Raw genomic sequence first — 18,461 nt, forward strand, 5'->3', positions numbered from 1 at the left:
TTCCTCCAGCCTAAGAATGGAGAAATTTAGTTACTAGGCCTGGAAAGGTGATTCATATCACATGATGGCCTATGTGTCTCTGCTGAAACCAAGCTTTAATTTAGGTATAGGGATGCTGTGATCTGTGGGTGAGTGACTGCTCAAGACATCCATTTAAGGAGCCACATCAGTCACATCCTGGATGACACGGAGTGACACAACTGGCTATTTGATGGGTGCAATGGTGTCACTTCCCCAAGCCACAGCCTTCTGGTGTAAATGTTCCAAGTGCAATGGCAGAATACTAAATTCAGCTCCGTCTTCAAAATACCAGCTTTCATTTTTCAGCCCATTGCTGGATAAAGTGCCAGTTCTAGTTTGTGATAGGATCTTGGCTCTGAGCACATCCTGACCTTGAAAGCTGGAAGTTTAAGAATGGCATAGAAGGGAGGAGATCTGCCTTTAGAGAGAGACAACATCACACTGGCCTTCCTGGCTCACGAACCAGCACACACATGCCTGTTCCCCCACGTCTGCACTAGCTCTTCAGGGAAACGCGGCTGCCAGCCCGCTGGGAACTCTTCGGTCCGCCTTTATGAATATGAGGTGAAACAGAGCACAGTCCGTTTACTGTTTACAACTGTGATGATTATCTCTAGAATCATGTGCTAATCACGCTGAACCTCTCGGGAAAGCCCCAAATTTTGAGAAAAGCAGAAAACAAAAATAAGCCATTCTTTCCTTATGTTGCTTTTGTCGGGTGTTTTATCACAAGGAAAAGTAACTAACCCTGAGACTGTATACATATTACCCGACCCCAAAGAAACTGGGTCCGCTTCTCGGTATGTGTTCCTCTTCAAGTGGAAGCCATGACTAAATGCCTCTCAGGAAGATGAGCACTAAAGACAATACATTTTAGTTGAATGATAGTTAATTGAGTACTTTCTGTTTTGGTTTTTTTTTTTTTTTTGAGCACTTTCTAAAAACCCTTTGAAGCACGTTTGCAAACACAGTAAGTCATACATTTCATTTATTTATTTTTAATGTTGAATTATTTTAACAACTCACATTGCAAAAGAATGGCAGACATTTTGAGCACCATTTACAAAAATCATCATGATAACTTCTTTGTATACTAATCAAGACTATAAGAAAACAAAAATAGGAAACATTATAATTTCTTAAGTTGTAGTCTTTATTAGGACACGTCTAAAAGAAAAAAAAAAAGTTTTACCCTGGCAGTGAATTGAGTGTGTCACGAAAGGAAAAATATGTGGCCTTAGAAACTGACAGAAAAAAATAGACCAAAGATTGAGCCCTTGATTACTAAATTTTAGAGTGTATTTGATTATATCATCAAGTGTGTAAGCATATTCCCTGACCTAACCCCTGTTGAGAGCCATTCACGGCACTTGTTCCTTGCTGAGATGCTCCTGACTGCCTAACTCTGCTTTTTGCCTTAGGGTGGTACACGCTAGCTGCTTAATGCTCCTTGGGAGGCAGAATGAAGATGCCATGTTGGTCCCTGATGAGAACTGTCAGAACCTTTTTTTGCTATCTCAGCGATGGGGTGGGTGGGTTCTCTTTGGAATGAGACTTCAAAGTCTCTCACATTAAAAGTACAGCACCTCACACACAGTAGAAAGTATAACACGGAAGGGTGTGGCTTCCAGCCGGGGATGGCAGCTTGTGAAATGGCTTCTCGGTGTTCCTTGAAAACTTCATATTCTGAGATTTAAATAAAAACTTTAAGCTCTGAAAGTGTCTTCAGTTTTCAATGCCTCGAAACTTGGTTCGCTGCGCAGAACAAAGCGTTTCCCCGGTTTTTAGATGTTGGGTTGTTTTTTTTTTTAAGCCACCATTAATAGTTTTGTTTATAAAGCTTACTGGTTCGTTTGATTTGTAATTTTTATATGTTTGGACCTGTGGCTCTTAAAGCAAGTACCAAGAGAAAACGCGTCAAGCAGTGAGGGCGGGGATGGAATGGCTGCATCGCGCATCTGCATGGCCCCACAAAGGAAACCTCGCCTTCCCGGACGCTGATCGTGTTCCTGTAAATCACTGTGTTTTCCGTTCAGGTTGAACGCATAACTACATCCTCCTAGGTTCTTCTCGGAGTAGGGCTCTCCAGAGCGAGCCGTTACGGTTCTGGTTGGACGTCTTAAAGAGTGTCTGGTTTACCAAGAAAAACCCACGTAAACGGACGGTTTCCTCGCAAACGAAATTTAGCCACCACGTCAAGAGGATAGACTTGTCGCTGAAATGCCGTCTGGTTTCAGTATCTGTCCCTAAACATCCTAATTTCATGTAGCCTCTCTCTAAAGGTAACCTAATTTCAATAAAGGAAGTCTGTTAAAAACAAAACAAAAACAAAAATCCAAAACGCTGGCCTGCCACTGACAGTCCAAATCGGGGCCCGGCCTGTGAGTGGTGTCACAAAGCGAGCCGGGGGCTTCCTCTGGGATGCCGTCTGCCCAGGACCTTGCCTCACTTTCCCCTCAGCCGTAGGCGCAGTTGGCTGCGTTTCCGTGGATCCAGAGGCAAATCTGGGCGTACTTGAGCGGAGTGATGCGCACGGCCACGTTGTAGTCCTTCTCGACCCCGTGCACGTCAACCCACTGGTGGCCCGAGTAGACCGCGACCACCTTGCGCTTCCAGCGGTTTTGGCCCGGCTCCTTGAGCCTCAGGTAGATCCCGGAGCCGGTGGAGCCCGTCTCGGCATCGCAGTACTGGTACAGGAGGTCGTCGGATTCCTCGGAAACGCTGCAAAAGCGATAGACCAGCTGATCGTCCCTGTCGCTGTCAAATCCCGAGAAGTGGATCCGGCCTCCGGGCAGCTTGGTGATGGCGGGGCTGACCCCCAGCTCCAGGGGCTGCTGCTTGTGCGCGCGCTTCAGCTCCAGGAGCGCGTAGTCGTAGTCCAGGGCCGGCTGCCCGCTCTCGCCTCTGGCCCAGCCTTTGGGGAGGTGGGTGCTCTTGACGCGCGTCCACTGGAAGGAAGGCCTCCCCTGGGTGGCTCTCGGGCCCCGCCTGGGTTCTTTTCCCCGTCTTTGGGTGGCGCTGTCCCGAGGATGCTCCCGACCACCAAGGCCACCACCCTCCGCCGCCTCCCTCCGGCTCTTCCTGGAGCCCCTGCGTCTCTTGCGGCCTCCTTTGTTTCTCATCTTCAGCACTCCCACCCGAAGCTTTTTACTGCCCTTGACGTAGTCCTTCCCGTCGTGGATGCAGTGAGCGGCCGTGAGCACGTGGTTCGGGGAGACGAGGGCGCCGCTGCAGCCTGTGGACAGCTTCACCGCTGTATTAAAGGGGAAATTGGTCAAGAACCTTTTGTCTAGGATGCTGAACCTGCTGTCCGTACCGTACACCTGCCTCCTCCTCCTAGGGCGTGCTCCTTCTATGGTGCTGTTTTGAGAGGGCTCCTGGACCAGACCTTGAACTTTCACCCTGGTTAGGGTCCGGGTGCCGTTCTCGAAGACTGTCTCATAGGAAAGGGAGTCTTCGAGCTGGGAGAGGCTGGGAGCTGGAAGCTCTTCCTGACATTCGATGCCGCACGCTGCGGCCAGCACTGCCTCAGCGTCTGCCTGGAAGGCGGGGCTGGCCAGACGGACAGTCCTCTCCGTCACAACCTGGGGTATTCTGCTCAAGTGCCACGTGAGATCTGCTTCCGTTTCAGACCCGTCAGAGAGGGCCCATCCAGGGACGAAAACCATCAGCCAAAATAACATGTTTTTCATCTTGATCTTCTGTTTCGCCCTTTGAAAATAGAAAGAAGAAAAAATAAATAAATGAAAGAGTGGTTTGATGGCCTCTTGGTTGTCAAGTGTTACTTACCTTTCCGTGTATGCTTTGGGTCCTCAGAGTGCCTCCATCTTTCACAGATCTTTGTTCTACGCTGATGCTAAGTGGACCTGTCACAGGCATCCGAAATTGCCAAGTAGTTCCTCGCGGAGCTCTCTCCCTCTTCCCCTGCCCACCTAGCTCCCCAGGCAGCAGAGTGGGGGACAGAGAGTGGGTCCCTGCTGGCGTGTCTCACTTCCACAGCATCTCCAGGTGCTTACTGCCCCGGCGGTGTGAGTAGAGACAGAAGCAGGCATCCAGCACTTCCTCCCTGGGTGCTCAGCTCCTGAGCAGGAGCATAGCCTTCATTTGCATAGTCTACAATGCATATGACTGTCGGTTGGGAAACCCTCCCTAGAGTTCGGAGAGGGCTTACCGGAGGAGCTGGGTGTGGAGATGTGCATCCGATGATGGAGTTTAGGAAGAGGTGAGCCCATCTGCTGGTCGCCTGCTCTGATATCATATATGCATAGGACACACCACACACACACACACACACACATTCACACACAGAGAGGGAAGTGGTGATGGTGAGAGTGAACCTAGGGCTTCGTTGCCTGATCTTTTGCAGCTCCTGGATGGGTAACCACAGCCGCGCTGGGTTCCCCCTGATCATTACAGACTCCTTTGCCATGAAAAGAAAATACACAGTACAGACCGCCATTATGCTGAAATAAGAAACATGTCCTATAAAAATAAAGGTTTTTTGGGGGGTGGGGGGTGGGACCACCATTTACGTAACAGAGCTTTCACAGTGGAATTTGGTAAGAAAATTAGTTTAAGCATTTGTGGAGCACAGAGCACGGTTCTTGATTTACCACTCGGAGAATGTGGCCGTAATACGCTTCCGTCTCTTTCCATCATGGCGCTCATCGGCTAGGCTTTCCTGATATTAAATATAAAGGTACCAATGTGTGGTAGGTAGGTGTAAGACCTGGAGTCTCACTGCTCAGGATGGCGCCCTTCCCAGGAACTCTCACAGACCACAGCTCGATGCACAAAAGCAAGAGGCTTTATTGCTATCGCGATAGGGTCGCCCCTCCAAAGACAGGAGACGCGACCCCGAACATGCAAAGCACAGGGTTTTTATACCTGAAAATCAGATCACTTTGCTCTATCGTTTACAGCTCGTTGTAGATAGTTTACAGCTGGTTGTTTCTCAGAACAGTTCACCCCGCCCTTCAAGAGCTCTCTGCACCTGGCTTCAATTCAAAGAATCACAGTTGGTTTTTCTCATTCCCAGGTGGTCCCTCATAGGGGTAATAGGATAGCCTTCTGTTGTTTGCACTGTTTCCTCTTCTCCAGGCGCAAAGACATGTAAGCATGTAAATGTGTGCACTTAGTGGGTTGACATTCACATGCTACTGCTACAAGCACAGTTCAGGACCTCTTTCTGTTATCCATAACCTAGCGTTCAGGCAATCTGTAACTAATAGCTTAAAAAGCATGGTTTAGCAAATGGTTTTTACATTGTTCAAATCAGAGAATCCCCTGCAGCTGAAGTTACAGGTGGCTTTGAATCCCTCTCCTAACATGGGCACTGAGAACTAAATACACTCTCAAGGCGGGCCTTGGGGCTGTTTGCTTGCTTGCTTACTAGCTTGTGTGCTTGCTTGTTTTTGAGACAGGGTTTCTCTCTGTAACCACCTTGGATGCCTGGAACTCCCTCTGTAGACCAGGCTGGTCTTAAACTCACTGAGATCTGCCTGCCTCTGCCTCCCAAATGCTGAGATGAAAGTTGTGCCCTACCATGCTCAGCTCAAGAGAGTTTTAAGATTTGAGATACAATTTGTTTTTACATTTTGATGGTTCCAGAAACTGAACGCAGATCGTGGCACATGCAAAGCAAACACTACCTCTGAGCCCATTTAAAATTATATTCAGGGGCTAGAGAGATGGCTCAGAGATTAAGAACATTGGCTGCTCTTTTAAAGGTCCTGAGTTCAATTCCCAGCAACCACATGGTGGCTCACAACCATCTATAATGAGACCTGATGCCCTCTTCTGACATGCTGCCATACATGCAGGCAGAACATTGTATACATAATAAATAAATAAATAAATAAATAAATAAATAAATAAATCTTTAAAAACATAAAATAAAATTACATTATACTCAATAAAAGGTCTCACTGTGTAACCCAGAATTATTTTAAAGCCATAAACTTTCTGTTTCAACCAAAAGACTGGGATCATAGACATGCGCCATCAGTCCTAACTACAAATTTCTATAAAGTTACTTTTTAAAGTAAGCCCTTTATGATAACTATCCATTCTGCACTTAATATATGATTACCTCAAAGACTGAAAGTCACCAAGTAGCCACATCAAGGTACACAGACTCTGCATATTTTTACGTGTGATTCTCTATTCAATAACAGCCAAGTAGCAGTCATTCTTGGGCAAAATCCAGGCTAACTCTCCACCCATCCTATGGAATTGTTTCCCAGCTAGTTTTCCAGTGCCTTTAGTCTTACAACTCTCAAGCTAACTGGAGGTTAGAGAGATGGAATAATACAAATATTATTATAATACAATATAATAATACAAATATCGCCTTGTCAGGTGATAACTGACAAGGCAGATTTTACCACGCCAGTTACTGAACTCAGATATCAAGTTTCATGTTCCCTTTGTCTCCCGGCCAGACTTTTAAGAGAGGGCTATGAGAATTCAATTGTATTCAAGTTTAATTTATTGGCTTCTTTGTCCCACTGACTTTTAACGCTGTTATCTGAATCAAACGTCACAGCCAACACTTCTGAAATTTTCAGTCATGTCGGTCACTTCTAAACCACACTTTAACACACACAGCCAGGAACCTGTAGGCATGTGTTCCCCAGTGCGCGGATGCTTAGATAATCATGTTCTGAACCACCAGTAATGGTGTTGGAGCCACTGTCATGGTTGCTCACCAGAAGGGCGCGTTACGTCAGACAGCATTCCGAGGGCCAACACGGTGACACCTGGGAACTTGTTAATGGAATCCTGAATGCTGAAGGAGAACGTTTATTTAGAAGTAACTCTGGTGCAATCGTTACCTAACCTGGAGATTGTCTTCAAGATTTTCTCTGTCTTCAAGGGGAACTGAAGAGACAGCTCAGCCATTAGGTGCTCATACTGTGCTCGAAGAGAACCCACGTTCAGTTGCCAACACTTAATTCAGGCAGCTCACAACCGCCTGTAACTCCAGCCCCGGAGGTATCTGGCATGCTTGGCCTGCATGGACACTGAACTCTCTCTCAAACTCACAGCCCACACAAACACTGGCATACACAGAATCAAAAGTAAATATTTTCTGAAACAAAGTTTTCAACAAGAGATGTGGCTGAACAAGAGGGGAAAAAAATGAAAAAGCAAGCTCTCCTGTTGGCCATCTTCTGTGAAAATCCAAACAGAAACAAAGTTATCTTGATGTTCCTGTCTTCTGTCTTTATGGTGCAAGCTGAGTATGCCCAGGAGAGCTCTTGTCCGCCATTTTACCTTTTCAAACATGTGCTCCATGACCTTTAACCTGAGCACACCCCAAAACATGTCTTCTATCTCTCCTTCTTAAACTGTTATCTTAAACTGATCAGTAATGCGTTTGCCACTGAAGTGCTTTTGATATGAATATTTACAGGATCCACTAATAAAATAACGGTGCTTCTTTTGTTTGAGGAGTGCATTGCTTTGGAATCAAATCCAGTGTCCTTGCCCAAATGTAGCTAATGAGTCTTTCTCTACTCCTTACAAAAACAAAAACAAAACACAAGCTAATTATCAGAGCCTATCTCACAGCTCCTGTTAGAATGTCTCCTAGAGGTACTACAGAGATGGTTCAATAGCTAGAGCAAGTGTTGGAGGACCCAGGCGGAGTTCCCAGAACCCACAGGTAGATCACAACAACCTATAACTCCAGTTCCAGGGGATCGGATGCCCTCTTCCGACTTTTTCAGTTACTAGGCATGCGTGTGGTACACATACAGACTGAACCCTCCCACACAAAAAGCTAAATAAATAAATCTGAAAAGAAGTTCCCATGGAAGGGTTGTGGTGTCTTGGCTAACTATGCTGCAACCAGACTTCCAGATGCATTAGAGACTCAGTGAAGTTTGAGCGACACCGAAGCAGCTGGGACCCTGGCATCAAAGACTATCTTTCCAGTGATGATTGCTTAGTTGGGCTCCAGATAGCTTCCACTCTATCTTTGTGTGCGACACAAACTTAATTTTGACTCCATTCTTTTACCGAATCAGCAGCCACTAATATCAAGTGGTTGAGATTTAATAAAGAAGAAACACAGCTTATTTATACTTACATAATGTAAATGGTGTCACCTGTCTGAGACAGCCAGTTTGCTAGGCTTGTATGAATGCCGCCTACATCCAACACTGTGAATCATATGATGGCATCGCTTCTCCAGTCCTGTTGGGAGTATCTCTGGAGCGCACCCACTGGAATAAAAGCCATGCCCGTGTCTATCCTTGGCCATGAACAAGGGCAGAGCCTTGTAATATGACCTCTAAATCACAGTAATAAGAGGGCCTTTGCTTTAGTTAGCCCGTCTAATTTGGTCTGTAATTTCAAATTGGACAGATGTCTAGGAATACTTCCTTTTGGAAAATCTAAGTTTTCCTTATGGTAAAATGTCAAGGGAAATGATAGCTCTGATCGATGAAGCAACCCGCAGGCTGGTGGACAGGACTACACACACCCATCATCCAGAAAGCCAAACTCACTAACCTAGAAGACACAGTCCCCGCTGGAAAGGCAGCACTTGCCCATGTCTGTGCCCACACCTTTCTTTTCCCTAGCTCCTACTATAATAGTGACATAAAACTGTCAGCTTCCCGGTGGCTGGCTTGGGTTGTGGCTTCAGAATCCAGGTTTGGATGATAAAACGGAGACTGCCATCGTTGCCCTCCACTGGGAGTCAGTGACTGATCATGGGTTGGATGCTGGAGTCAGGACAGCAGGAAGGAGTTGGGTAGGAATCTAGCACGGGACGATGTACCTAGTTCCCCGATAGAGATGGCCACACACCGTGACAAGAGATGACTTCCTATTACCGCCATTTATTACCTGTTGTCCTTAGAAGTGGGGGCGGGGGGGGGTTAGAACACTTGTGCATACGGGCGTATGTTCCGGTCAGCAATTATCTACCTTTTCTTCTGCTAGGCATATGAGCTGAGGTAGTTCATGAACTCTCTGGGTTTCATGTTCCTCCTGTGCATGGTGGCAGTCATAGTAATGCTGTTTCAGAACTAAACGAGGTGACGTGTGCAAAGGATTCCGCTCAGCTCGGAGCATGGTAAACAGGCGATACATGTGTTATTTAAAAATTCTTATTCTACTCTAAAATTAACTATGTGCCGAAGTTAAAGGACTCATCGTTTTTTTCTTTTGAGACAGGGTCTCCTGTAGCCCAGGTTGGCCTCAAAACTGAGGGAGGGTGACTTTGAACTTCTGATCCTCTTTCTTCCACCTTCTGAGTGGTGGGATCATAGGTAATGTGTCACCACACTGGGTTCATTAGGTGCCAAGGATCAAACCCAGGGCTTCATGTGTGCTAGGCTCCCAAAACACTAGTTCCTAGAGAGTCTAATTTACAATTTCTTTTATTTCTTAATAGTTTCCAATTCACTTGCCAATTCCTTTCATTTTGTTATATTTCTTCAAGAATGGCCAAATCAATGTTTTTCTAGTTGCTCATTCCCACGAGTATCTGTGGCTTTACAGTGTATTTTTTTTATCACTATTAAACTTAAGTATTACCTGCCTAATATAGAGTAAGTAAGCTGGCCTCGTTCATGATCATAGCACAGGATATACTTGGGCATCAGGCTATCAATCTTTCTTTCTTTTTTTTTTTTTTAATGTTAGGGCCTATTCAATCAGATCAGTGACACTGTAATGTCACCTTACCAAGTATATCAGGGCACACAAGTGAATGCACAATCACCTAAAACAACAACAACAACAAAAAACCTGGTTGTTCTTTTTTTAAAACCATTAATGATCCCCGCCTTTCTCAATACCACTGCCTGCTTTTATACACAAGGGTATGTGAAGACATGCCCTTGTTTCCTCTTCTGCTTTTCTCCTTCGCCTGTGTGGTAAGGATTGACACAGCCAGAGCCTCTGAGGCCTGCCTGGCCTCTGCATTCCCAACAACTGCAGATGGAAGAGACGCTTAGGCCAAAGGCCACAGGGGAAGCAGAAGAGCTTCGCCAGTGATAACAGAATATAAAGAAGTATCCTGGAAATGGGATGTACTTTGGAGAAAACCTCTACAAACTCACAGCGTCATTTTTGAGTTTGTCAGGATGCAGGGAAGAATCATGGTGACTCTACGAAGTTTCACTGTAGGCCACCACAGTCATTTAGAGGTGTCACTGACTGGCTAGAGCACCAAGTGATGCAATATTTACAAGAAGTAGATAATGTCACGGTGGTGCGAAAATAACAGTGGCAGAACAAGATGGACAGAGGAGACTGGGGTTTTAATGACCATAGAGACAGTGGAATTTAGAACTACATTGACGTAGGCTTCCCTTTGATCATCAGGGTGATTTTCACGTGTGTTAAAGAATGATAGTGGCATACATCATTTTTTTTTGTGAGAAACCGGTGCATATGTGTAGGTACATGTGCACCCATAGTGAGCACCCAGCAAATGGCAGAAGCTATTATCATGGTTGCCCAGCAGGTGAAGGAAAAAAACTGAAGGAGCTGGGCCTGATAGTGCACACCTGTAATCTCAGCCCTTGCAAGGCAAAGGCGAGAGGATCACCAGTTCTGGGCTAGCCTGCACGGTGAGACTGTCTCAGCTGAGTGTGTGACATGTGGGGGGGGTCACAATAGAAAGCTTGAGGGGGTACACACATTTAATCTCAGCTACTGGGGAGGCGGAAGTAGGAGACTCACTGAAGCTCAAAAGCTCCAGACCAGCCTGGGCAACAGAGATATCCGCTCTTCTATGAGAGCAAAAGGAAAACTTTGGCAGGGGGTTATAAAGTCTTTTTCCCACACCTCTCATCAAGGGCATTCCCCGTGGTAGTCAAGCCCTGGTCTCTGCAGTGAGCTGCAGCCTCATCCTGATGACCTGGGACTATACTCCTTACACGGTTAAAGGAATGCTAGGACTGTGCCTAAGCTGAAGGTTTTCAGGTGAGGTCATTAGCCTGGATATCTCGTGAATCCACTGCAATCACGGGACCCTATAAAGAGGAGGCAGGGCAGAGCTGTAGAGATGGTTGCAGAGACTGAAGTGAGGACCCTGAGGATGACGGTAGCCTCTAGAAGATGCCAAGGGTAAGCAAGCAGAAGAACTTAACAGGAGCAAACTCCTGCTGATCTCCAGACTTCTGAGCTCCAGGCAGGCAAGATTAATAATTCTGTGTGATCTTTAACTCTGTAAGGCTTGGGCAGTTTACTAGAACAGAAATAGAAAATCAGAGGGCTTGGACCATAGCTCTCATCGAAGTGTAAGCATGAGGATCTGAGTTTGGTCCCCAGTACCCATTAAAAAAGGCTGAGTACTGGGTATACACACGTGTGATCTGAGTGCTGGGGGAGATGGAGACCAGCCAGCTGTGCCCTGATCCTAGTGAGAGATCTGACTCAAACAAAAACAGAACAGCTCCTGGGGTGGGTATGGTGATACACATCTTTAATCTAAGCACTCAAGAGGTAGGGGCAGGGGGCTCTCTGAGAGATCTGGACCAGCCAGAGCTATTGACTTGAGACCCTGCCCCCAAAAATAAAAATAAAAATAAAAAAATAAAGGAAAATAAAATTCAAACAAAAAAATCACTTGGTGCTATAGTGATGGCTCAGTGGTTAAGCATGCTTGCTGCTCTTGTAAAAGACCTGGGTTCAATCCCAGCACCCACATCTGGCAGCTCACAGCTGCTTGTAACTCCAGCTTCTAAGGGCCTCTGCAGAACACATCATAAGACACACACACACACACACCAAACAAACAAACAAACAAACAAACAAACATACATTTCAATGGCTTTTGAGGAACAACATCCAAGACTGACCTCTGTCTCCACAAGCACGCATGAGTACACACACCCGCAAACACATTTATACTGGCACACAGAAACACTCTTCCACCCCACTAAAAAAGAAACAAGACTAGTCTTTTGAGAGGATGTCCTCTTCAGTCTTTATGGTCTCTGCTACTAGGAGTCTTTGCTTTAGTCCCCCTCATGTCCTTCCAGGAGCCTACCCTGACTTAGGTCTCCAGCTTGTCACAGAGATGTCCCCACCCTCAGGTTCTCTTTTCTCTACAGGCTTTCTGTCCTTGCTTTCCCCAGGTCTGACGTCTGCCCTCTTAACTCTCTGTACCCCCTCTCCTACCTTGTTCCCTGTCTTCAAACATTACCTCTGTCTGTTCTTTCTCCCCTTCTGAGTGAGACTTATGCATTCTCCTTTGGGTCCTCCTTATTATCTTCTGTGTGTTTATGCCTCGTAGTATGCTTACCTAGTACTATATGGCTAAAATCCACTTACACGTGACTATATACCATGTGTATCTTTCTGCCTCTGGGTTACCTCACTCAGGATGATCTTTTCTAGTTCCCACCATTTGCCTGAAATTTTCATGATTTCTTTGTTTTTAATAGCTGAGTAGTAGTCCATTGTGTAAATGTGCCACAGTTTCTTTATCCATTCCTCCACTGAGGGACATCTAGGCTGTTTGCAGATTCTGGCTATTACAAATAAAGCTGCTATGAATATAGTTGAGCAAGTGCCCTAGTTGTAAAGTGAAGCATCTTTCCGGTATGCCCAGGAGAGGTAACAGCTGGGTCTTGAGGTAAGGTTATTTCTAATTTTCTGGAGAGGACATCCTCTAACTAGACTAGTCTTCTAGTAAAGGGAGGGGAGCACCAATCCAACCACAAAAACTTCAACCCAAAATTCACCCTGCCTACAAGATGTGCAGGAATAAAGATAGAGCAGAGATTGAGGGAATGCCCAACCAATGCCCAACCAACCTGAGACCCACCCTATGGGAGAGTCCAACCCCTGACCCTATGAATGATACTCTGCAAAGCCTGCAGACCTGAGCCTGTCAGAGTTATCTCTGAGAGTCTCTACTCGGCAGTGCCTCAAAACAGATGCTGAGACTAATAGCCAAACATTGGTCAATGTGTAGGGAGTCTTGGGGAATAATGGGAGAAAAGAGAAAAGGACCCAGAAATAACAGGAGTTACACAAGAAAAACGACAGAGCCAACCAACCAGGGCCCAGAGGGGTTTGCTGAGACTGAAGCACCAACCAAGGACCATGCATGAACTGGACCCAAGCGCCTTACAACGGTGTAGCAGATGGGCAGCTTAGGCTTCAGGTGGGTCCTCTAGTAAGGGAAGTGAGGACTGCATCAAACATGTACTCCCTTGCCAGCTTTTTGATTGCTTCCCCGTAGTGGGACTGCCTTACCAGGCCACAGAGGAAGAGGACATGCTCCGTCCTGATGCACCTTGATGAGCAGAAGTGGATGGGAAAAGGAGCTCCCCTTTTCTGAGGAAAGGGGACAGAAAAGAGGAGTGGAATGGAAGGGAGGGGGGCTGGGAGAGGAGGAGGGAAAGTTTTACAAGGATGTAAAGTGAATAAAATAAATAAATGAGAAAAAAAAGAAACAAGAACTTAATACATAGATGAAGATGAGAACACACTTTCTAAAATTGTCTTCCCTGGATGTTTAGAAACTAGTAGAAGCAGTATGAAGTTGGAGAATGTAGACAAATTGAATTTTAACAGGTGGGTTCATTTCAAAGACCCTAAACATCAATTATAAAATTTATAAAAATAACAGAAGTTCAATTTTAGAGATAAAAAGATAATTTCATAAAAAAATTTATGATAGTATTGACTTGTTTTGCTGCATACAAGAATCTGAACAGTACAGATTATCAGTAAAAATTATCTAATTATTTTTTAGCAAAGGCAGTGTCAACCGTGCTGGGTATAATTTTAAAGCCTTTTTTTTTTCTTTACCCGTAGTCTCTGATAGTTCTCCTTGGCTACTGAGTTCCTAAGATCTAGTCATTCTCTCAAGCAACACAAGTGACTGACTCAGTGATCTCCTCAGAAGACCCCTTCATAGTCCTGGGAAGCAGGCGCTTGTGGGCTGTCTACGTTGCTGCCACTAGATGGCAAAGCAAGCCTGCCCAGAGCAAGTCTGGAGGCTGCACTGATGACATCATTCAGCTGTGAATCAGAGTGGAAGAGGGGGGAGGGGCAGCTGGTGCACCGTATGCTAAATAGTTGTCATATATGGAATTTATCGCGGTTTGAAGACCCACCTCCAGGTCCCAGAGCCCATCCTGATGAACTGCGGCCTGATCATACTGTCCACAGCCAGACACATTTCTGGCAGGTGTTTTTCCGAAAGTACAGCCATGGTGCCGGTACACGCCCAGCGTGGCCTACAGCACCGCGAACCGTCCACCAAGAGGGCTGGGATTCATTTCAACACGGAAGAAAGCCATGAACCTGCCAAATATTTCCATATGTTTATCAAATACTTTACAATCCATTACTAAGGGTAAGCTCTCCACCAGTTCTACGCTGAGAATAAACGGTTAGAGAGTTCATTGACAACGTGCCAATTGCTATTCCAAATATCACATACCATAGCACTCTTTTCGAGTTCAGCTTCAGGAATGGAGACAGTAATGTCTGCTTTAAAAGTTTGGCAGTCCTTGAGGGAAAGGAAGATGGTAAAGTTACACACAGTTGATTATTTTACAGTAACCCACAACTTCTGTTTCTCATCACAATAAAAACTAAAACCTCCCCTTCTTTTTCTTTTTCCTGCTATTTTTTTCCAGGATAGGTACATCTCAATTTATAGAACACATTGCTGTGTGTAAATCAAATGTGGGGTGAATGGGACTAAGGTAGCCCCAATGGAATTCTCTGCTGGCTCTTTCATTTGCTGGTATGTAAGCTGTGCTGTGCATGGCTCTTGACTACTCTCTATTTTTCAGGTTGGATTTTCAGCAGAGTTAATAAATGCATTATATTTAGTAATCACCGTATATTTCTCTAATTGCACATCGGTTTTACTTGTAGGAAATCCTATATATTTTTAATGTTTAACTTGTACTGATTGGTAAATTGCTAACTTGGGGCTGGTCTTTGCTAATGTTCCCACCTCAGCTTTTCCATCTATAATGTCTAAGGTGAAGGAGCTTTAGCATCAGAATTCCCGGGTCTGATCCTACGGTTAAAAAGCAACGCATTTGTTGGATATTTGAGAACTGGGCACAGAAAGAAAAGCAATCTCTTCAGTAGAGAGAGTTGACCCACGCTAGCAACTCCGCAAGTGATGAGCCAAGCACATACTGAGCAGTCTCCCGTTTGAAAATATCTGCAAGAAAAGTGGGAAGGAAACGTGCACACAGCCTTCTCACACGGAAGACTCTTCTCTAAAATGAAATTCCACGCACCGTTTGATTGGCAGTCTCTAGCCTGGCTCTCTTACTTGGCTAGGGTTTTAACATTCTCTCCTCTAAATCATGAACCAGATCTTAAACACAATTCTCCAGTCAGCAAGCTATGACTTTTATAATCCTCTGTAGACACAAATAGACTTGGGCATAAAGTGAGGAGCAGGGGTGGGGCCCAGGGAGCTCAGAAGCCAGAAAGGATAATAAAGCTGGGGAGAGGGGAAGTTCATATACCAGGCAACATCCTTCTGTGAGTCTGCATGCCTTGGTTCATGTGAGTGGAGATGCCCTAAGGAAGCTAGAGGACAACTTTAAGTGTGGTCATATGCCAGGCTAGCCCACTAGAAACTTCGATGGAGTCTCCTGGGTTCTCCCCCTATCTCCTGTAGGAATTATGGATGTTCCTGTCCCCTCTGGCTCTATGTGGGTTCTGGGGATCTGAACTCAGGTCTTCATGCTCGTGAGACATGCCTTTTCCATGTTGAACCATCTTCCTGCCCCAAGCAACTACTTCCCAAATTTAAGACAGTGTGAAAGAGTCAGATTAATCAGGCTGGGGAGTTGCTGCAGCTTTGCAAAAACTTATTATAGAAAGTCTCAAGATCACACACATACACACACACACACACACACACACATGCATGCACAGAGTCAAGAGAAAAATTTAGTCTCCATGTGCCTCTCACTCAGTTTTGGTAATTCTCAATACTTGGTATTTTTTTTTTTAAATCCACTCACCCCTCCCTGGAGGGACTGGTACTTGAATGCAAGCCCCAGATTTCCACTTCATTTTACCTCCTTGCTCCAAGGGTCCTTCTTCTGCTGTTCATTTTGCTACCCAGGCAGAGAGGAGAGGAAAGAGAGGGAGACAGAGGAAGAATGAGGCAGACAGAGGCACAGAGAGGCACTGACTTTGACAGTAACTTTGCAAAGAGACAAACTTGCTTCCAGGAAAGGTTTTTACACCTTTTCCAATGACATCTGTTAATAATCATAAAAATAAAGAGGGTCCCCTCTGGAACTGTTTAAGCAGAAAGCATTCCATTTGTGTTCCAATGCAAACATCACTCCTCTGATAATTAACCTTGCCGTGGCCAGCACTCATTCAGAAAGGAAGACAGGCAGCTTAAGCGGGAACCCTTCTTCAGCGCCTTTCTATACCCCTCCTGTGGGTCCCGCCTTGTTCAGGAGTGGTCCAGGCTATGGGGTGCCCTCCTGTCTGGGCAGTTCATCCTTACCTGTGAAGCTTGCCGCGTCCTCCAGTCCCAGGGGCGCTGCCTACCAAAGGATCCGGGTAGCTGCAGGCGCTGTCTAGAGAAGGTACCAGGAACCTAGTGGGCAGCAGAGTGCAGGGTACTCTCAGCGGAGCTCTCCCGAGGTCCCAGGACCAGGCAAGAGTGGGGCTGCTGCTCTGGGTGGCTGGAGATGGGAGGGGAAGGGGGCGATGACGCCGACTTGGAGGGGAGGGGTGGGCGGATCCTCCATGCTCACCCCTGCATCCCAGCTGCACACTGATGGTTAAGACCTAGTAAAGCCTCTAAGTGGGTTCGCAAAGAGAGGCAGGCACCGGGGCATATTTTAACTAACGTTTTTAAAACAAAGCAACAAAAATCAGAGAAGGAGGAGCACGGTGTGGGCCTGTAATCCTAGTACTTGGGAGGTGGATTTCCAAGCAGTTCAAAGCCAGCCTTAGCTTCATAGGGAGTTTGAGGCCTGTCTCAAAAAAAAGAAAGAAGGAAAGAAAGAAAGAAAGAAAGAAAGAAAGAAAGGAAGGAAGGAAGGAAGGAAGGAAGGAAGGAAGGAAGGAAGGAAGGAAGGAAGGAAGAAAGAAAGAAAGAAAGAAAGAAAGAAAGAAAGAAAGAAAGAAAGAAAGAAAGAAAGAAAGAAAGAAAGAAAGAAAAAAAATCGTTATCTGAAGAAGCTACTAACGTGGAAGAGAGGTGCATACTCCCCTTGTCTCCCTATTGGTGCCCAGCCATCCACATGAACAAACTCTGTCTCTCCCTAGCCAGTCCCCACCGGACTTCCTGAATGGACACCTCAACCACCTTAATCAGTACCAGCGCCCAGGGAGCAAAGGTTGCTTCCAACCCAAGAGTCTCTGCCTAAGCCTAAGGCAGAGGTGAGGAGCCTGGGCTGGGATGCTGGGACATCCAGGAAAACAGCCTATGCAGCCTCCTGGAGTTCCCTTCTGTAGCTTCTACTTTGGCCAACTTTTACCGCGCCCATCCCCCACCCCCACCTTCCACCCCCGCCCCCAGCCTCAACAAAGTTCTCAGCGCATTCTTCTCTCTCTGCTCCTCTTTCACGCTCTCCTCAGGACAGGCACTCCTTTGGGATGGGTCCTCTAATTTTCCTGTGCTCCCCGACCAGATGTCCGTGTGGCCATTTTTATAACAGCATCTGGACCATGATGGGTAATAACATGTCACAGAAATGCTGCTGTCCTTTTTTATAGAAAAGAAAAATCTCACTAAAAACAAGTTTCTTGCCTCCTTCCACCAATGTTCTTACTCTTCAGTGTTGTATCTTTGGATATTGTGACTATTGAGACTTTTACCAGATTACTTTATCTCCAAGTACCGAAGCTGAGGTCAGGCCCACTGTTTTGTCATATTACAAAGCAGAGCCCAGACCTTCCTTCTGATATATACATATATATACATGTATATATATATATGTATATATATTATATGTAATTTTTATTTTTTATATTAAACAGGTTATTTACTTTGTATCCCAGCCATAGCCCCCTGCCTCATTCCCTCTCAACCCCACCCTCCCTCCTTCATCTCCTCCTTGTCCCTTTCCAAGTCCACTGATGGGGAGGTCCTCCTCCCCTTCCATCTGATCCTAGCTTATCAGGTCTCTTCAGGACTGGCTGCAATGCCCTCCTCTGTGGCCTAGTAAGGCTGCTCCACCCTCAGGGGTTGGGGGGAGGTCAAAGAGTTATGCCATTGAGTTCATGTCAGAAATAGTCCTTGTTCCCCCAAGACCTTCTGTTAACAAACCAACAGAATGCATAATTACCCATTCTTTGAAAGGCCCAGCTTAATGGAGATGTCTGTCTAGACTTCTAGATGTGATACCAAGAATCCTTAAACACATCTCTTGTCACATTTTAGTCCCTTTGAGGCATGGTGGCCACTGCATAAAAAGTGACCATTGTCAGGCCTGGCTATGCCTGAAGGGACA

General features: G+C 45.8%; 1 protein-coding gene across 1 annotated transcript; it reads right to left on the reverse strand.

Moving 5' to 3' along the window:
* Positions 1-999: 999 nt before the first annotated feature.
* Prss35 (serine protease 35) lies at positions 1,000-16,673 on the reverse strand. The gene is made up of 2 exons (XM_021639659.2): positions 16,505-16,673; positions 1,000-3,732 (listed from the first exon to the last, which is right to left on the reverse strand). The coding sequence occupies exon 2, from the start codon at positions 3,711-3,713 to the stop codon at positions 2,478-2,480; it is 1,236 nt and encodes a 411-aa protein (XP_021495334.1). The 5' UTR covers positions 3,714-3,732; positions 16,505-16,673; the 3' UTR covers positions 1,000-2,477.
* Between the last annotated feature and the right edge of the window lie 1,788 nt (positions 16,674-18,461).

This window comes from Meriones unguiculatus, chromosome 6 (assembly GCF_030254825.1).
Source record: "Meriones unguiculatus strain TT.TT164.6M chromosome 6, Bangor_MerUng_6.1, whole genome shotgun sequence".
In the NCBI taxonomy this organism is placed as follows: domain Eukaryota; kingdom Metazoa; phylum Chordata; class Mammalia; order Rodentia; family Muridae; genus Meriones; species Meriones unguiculatus.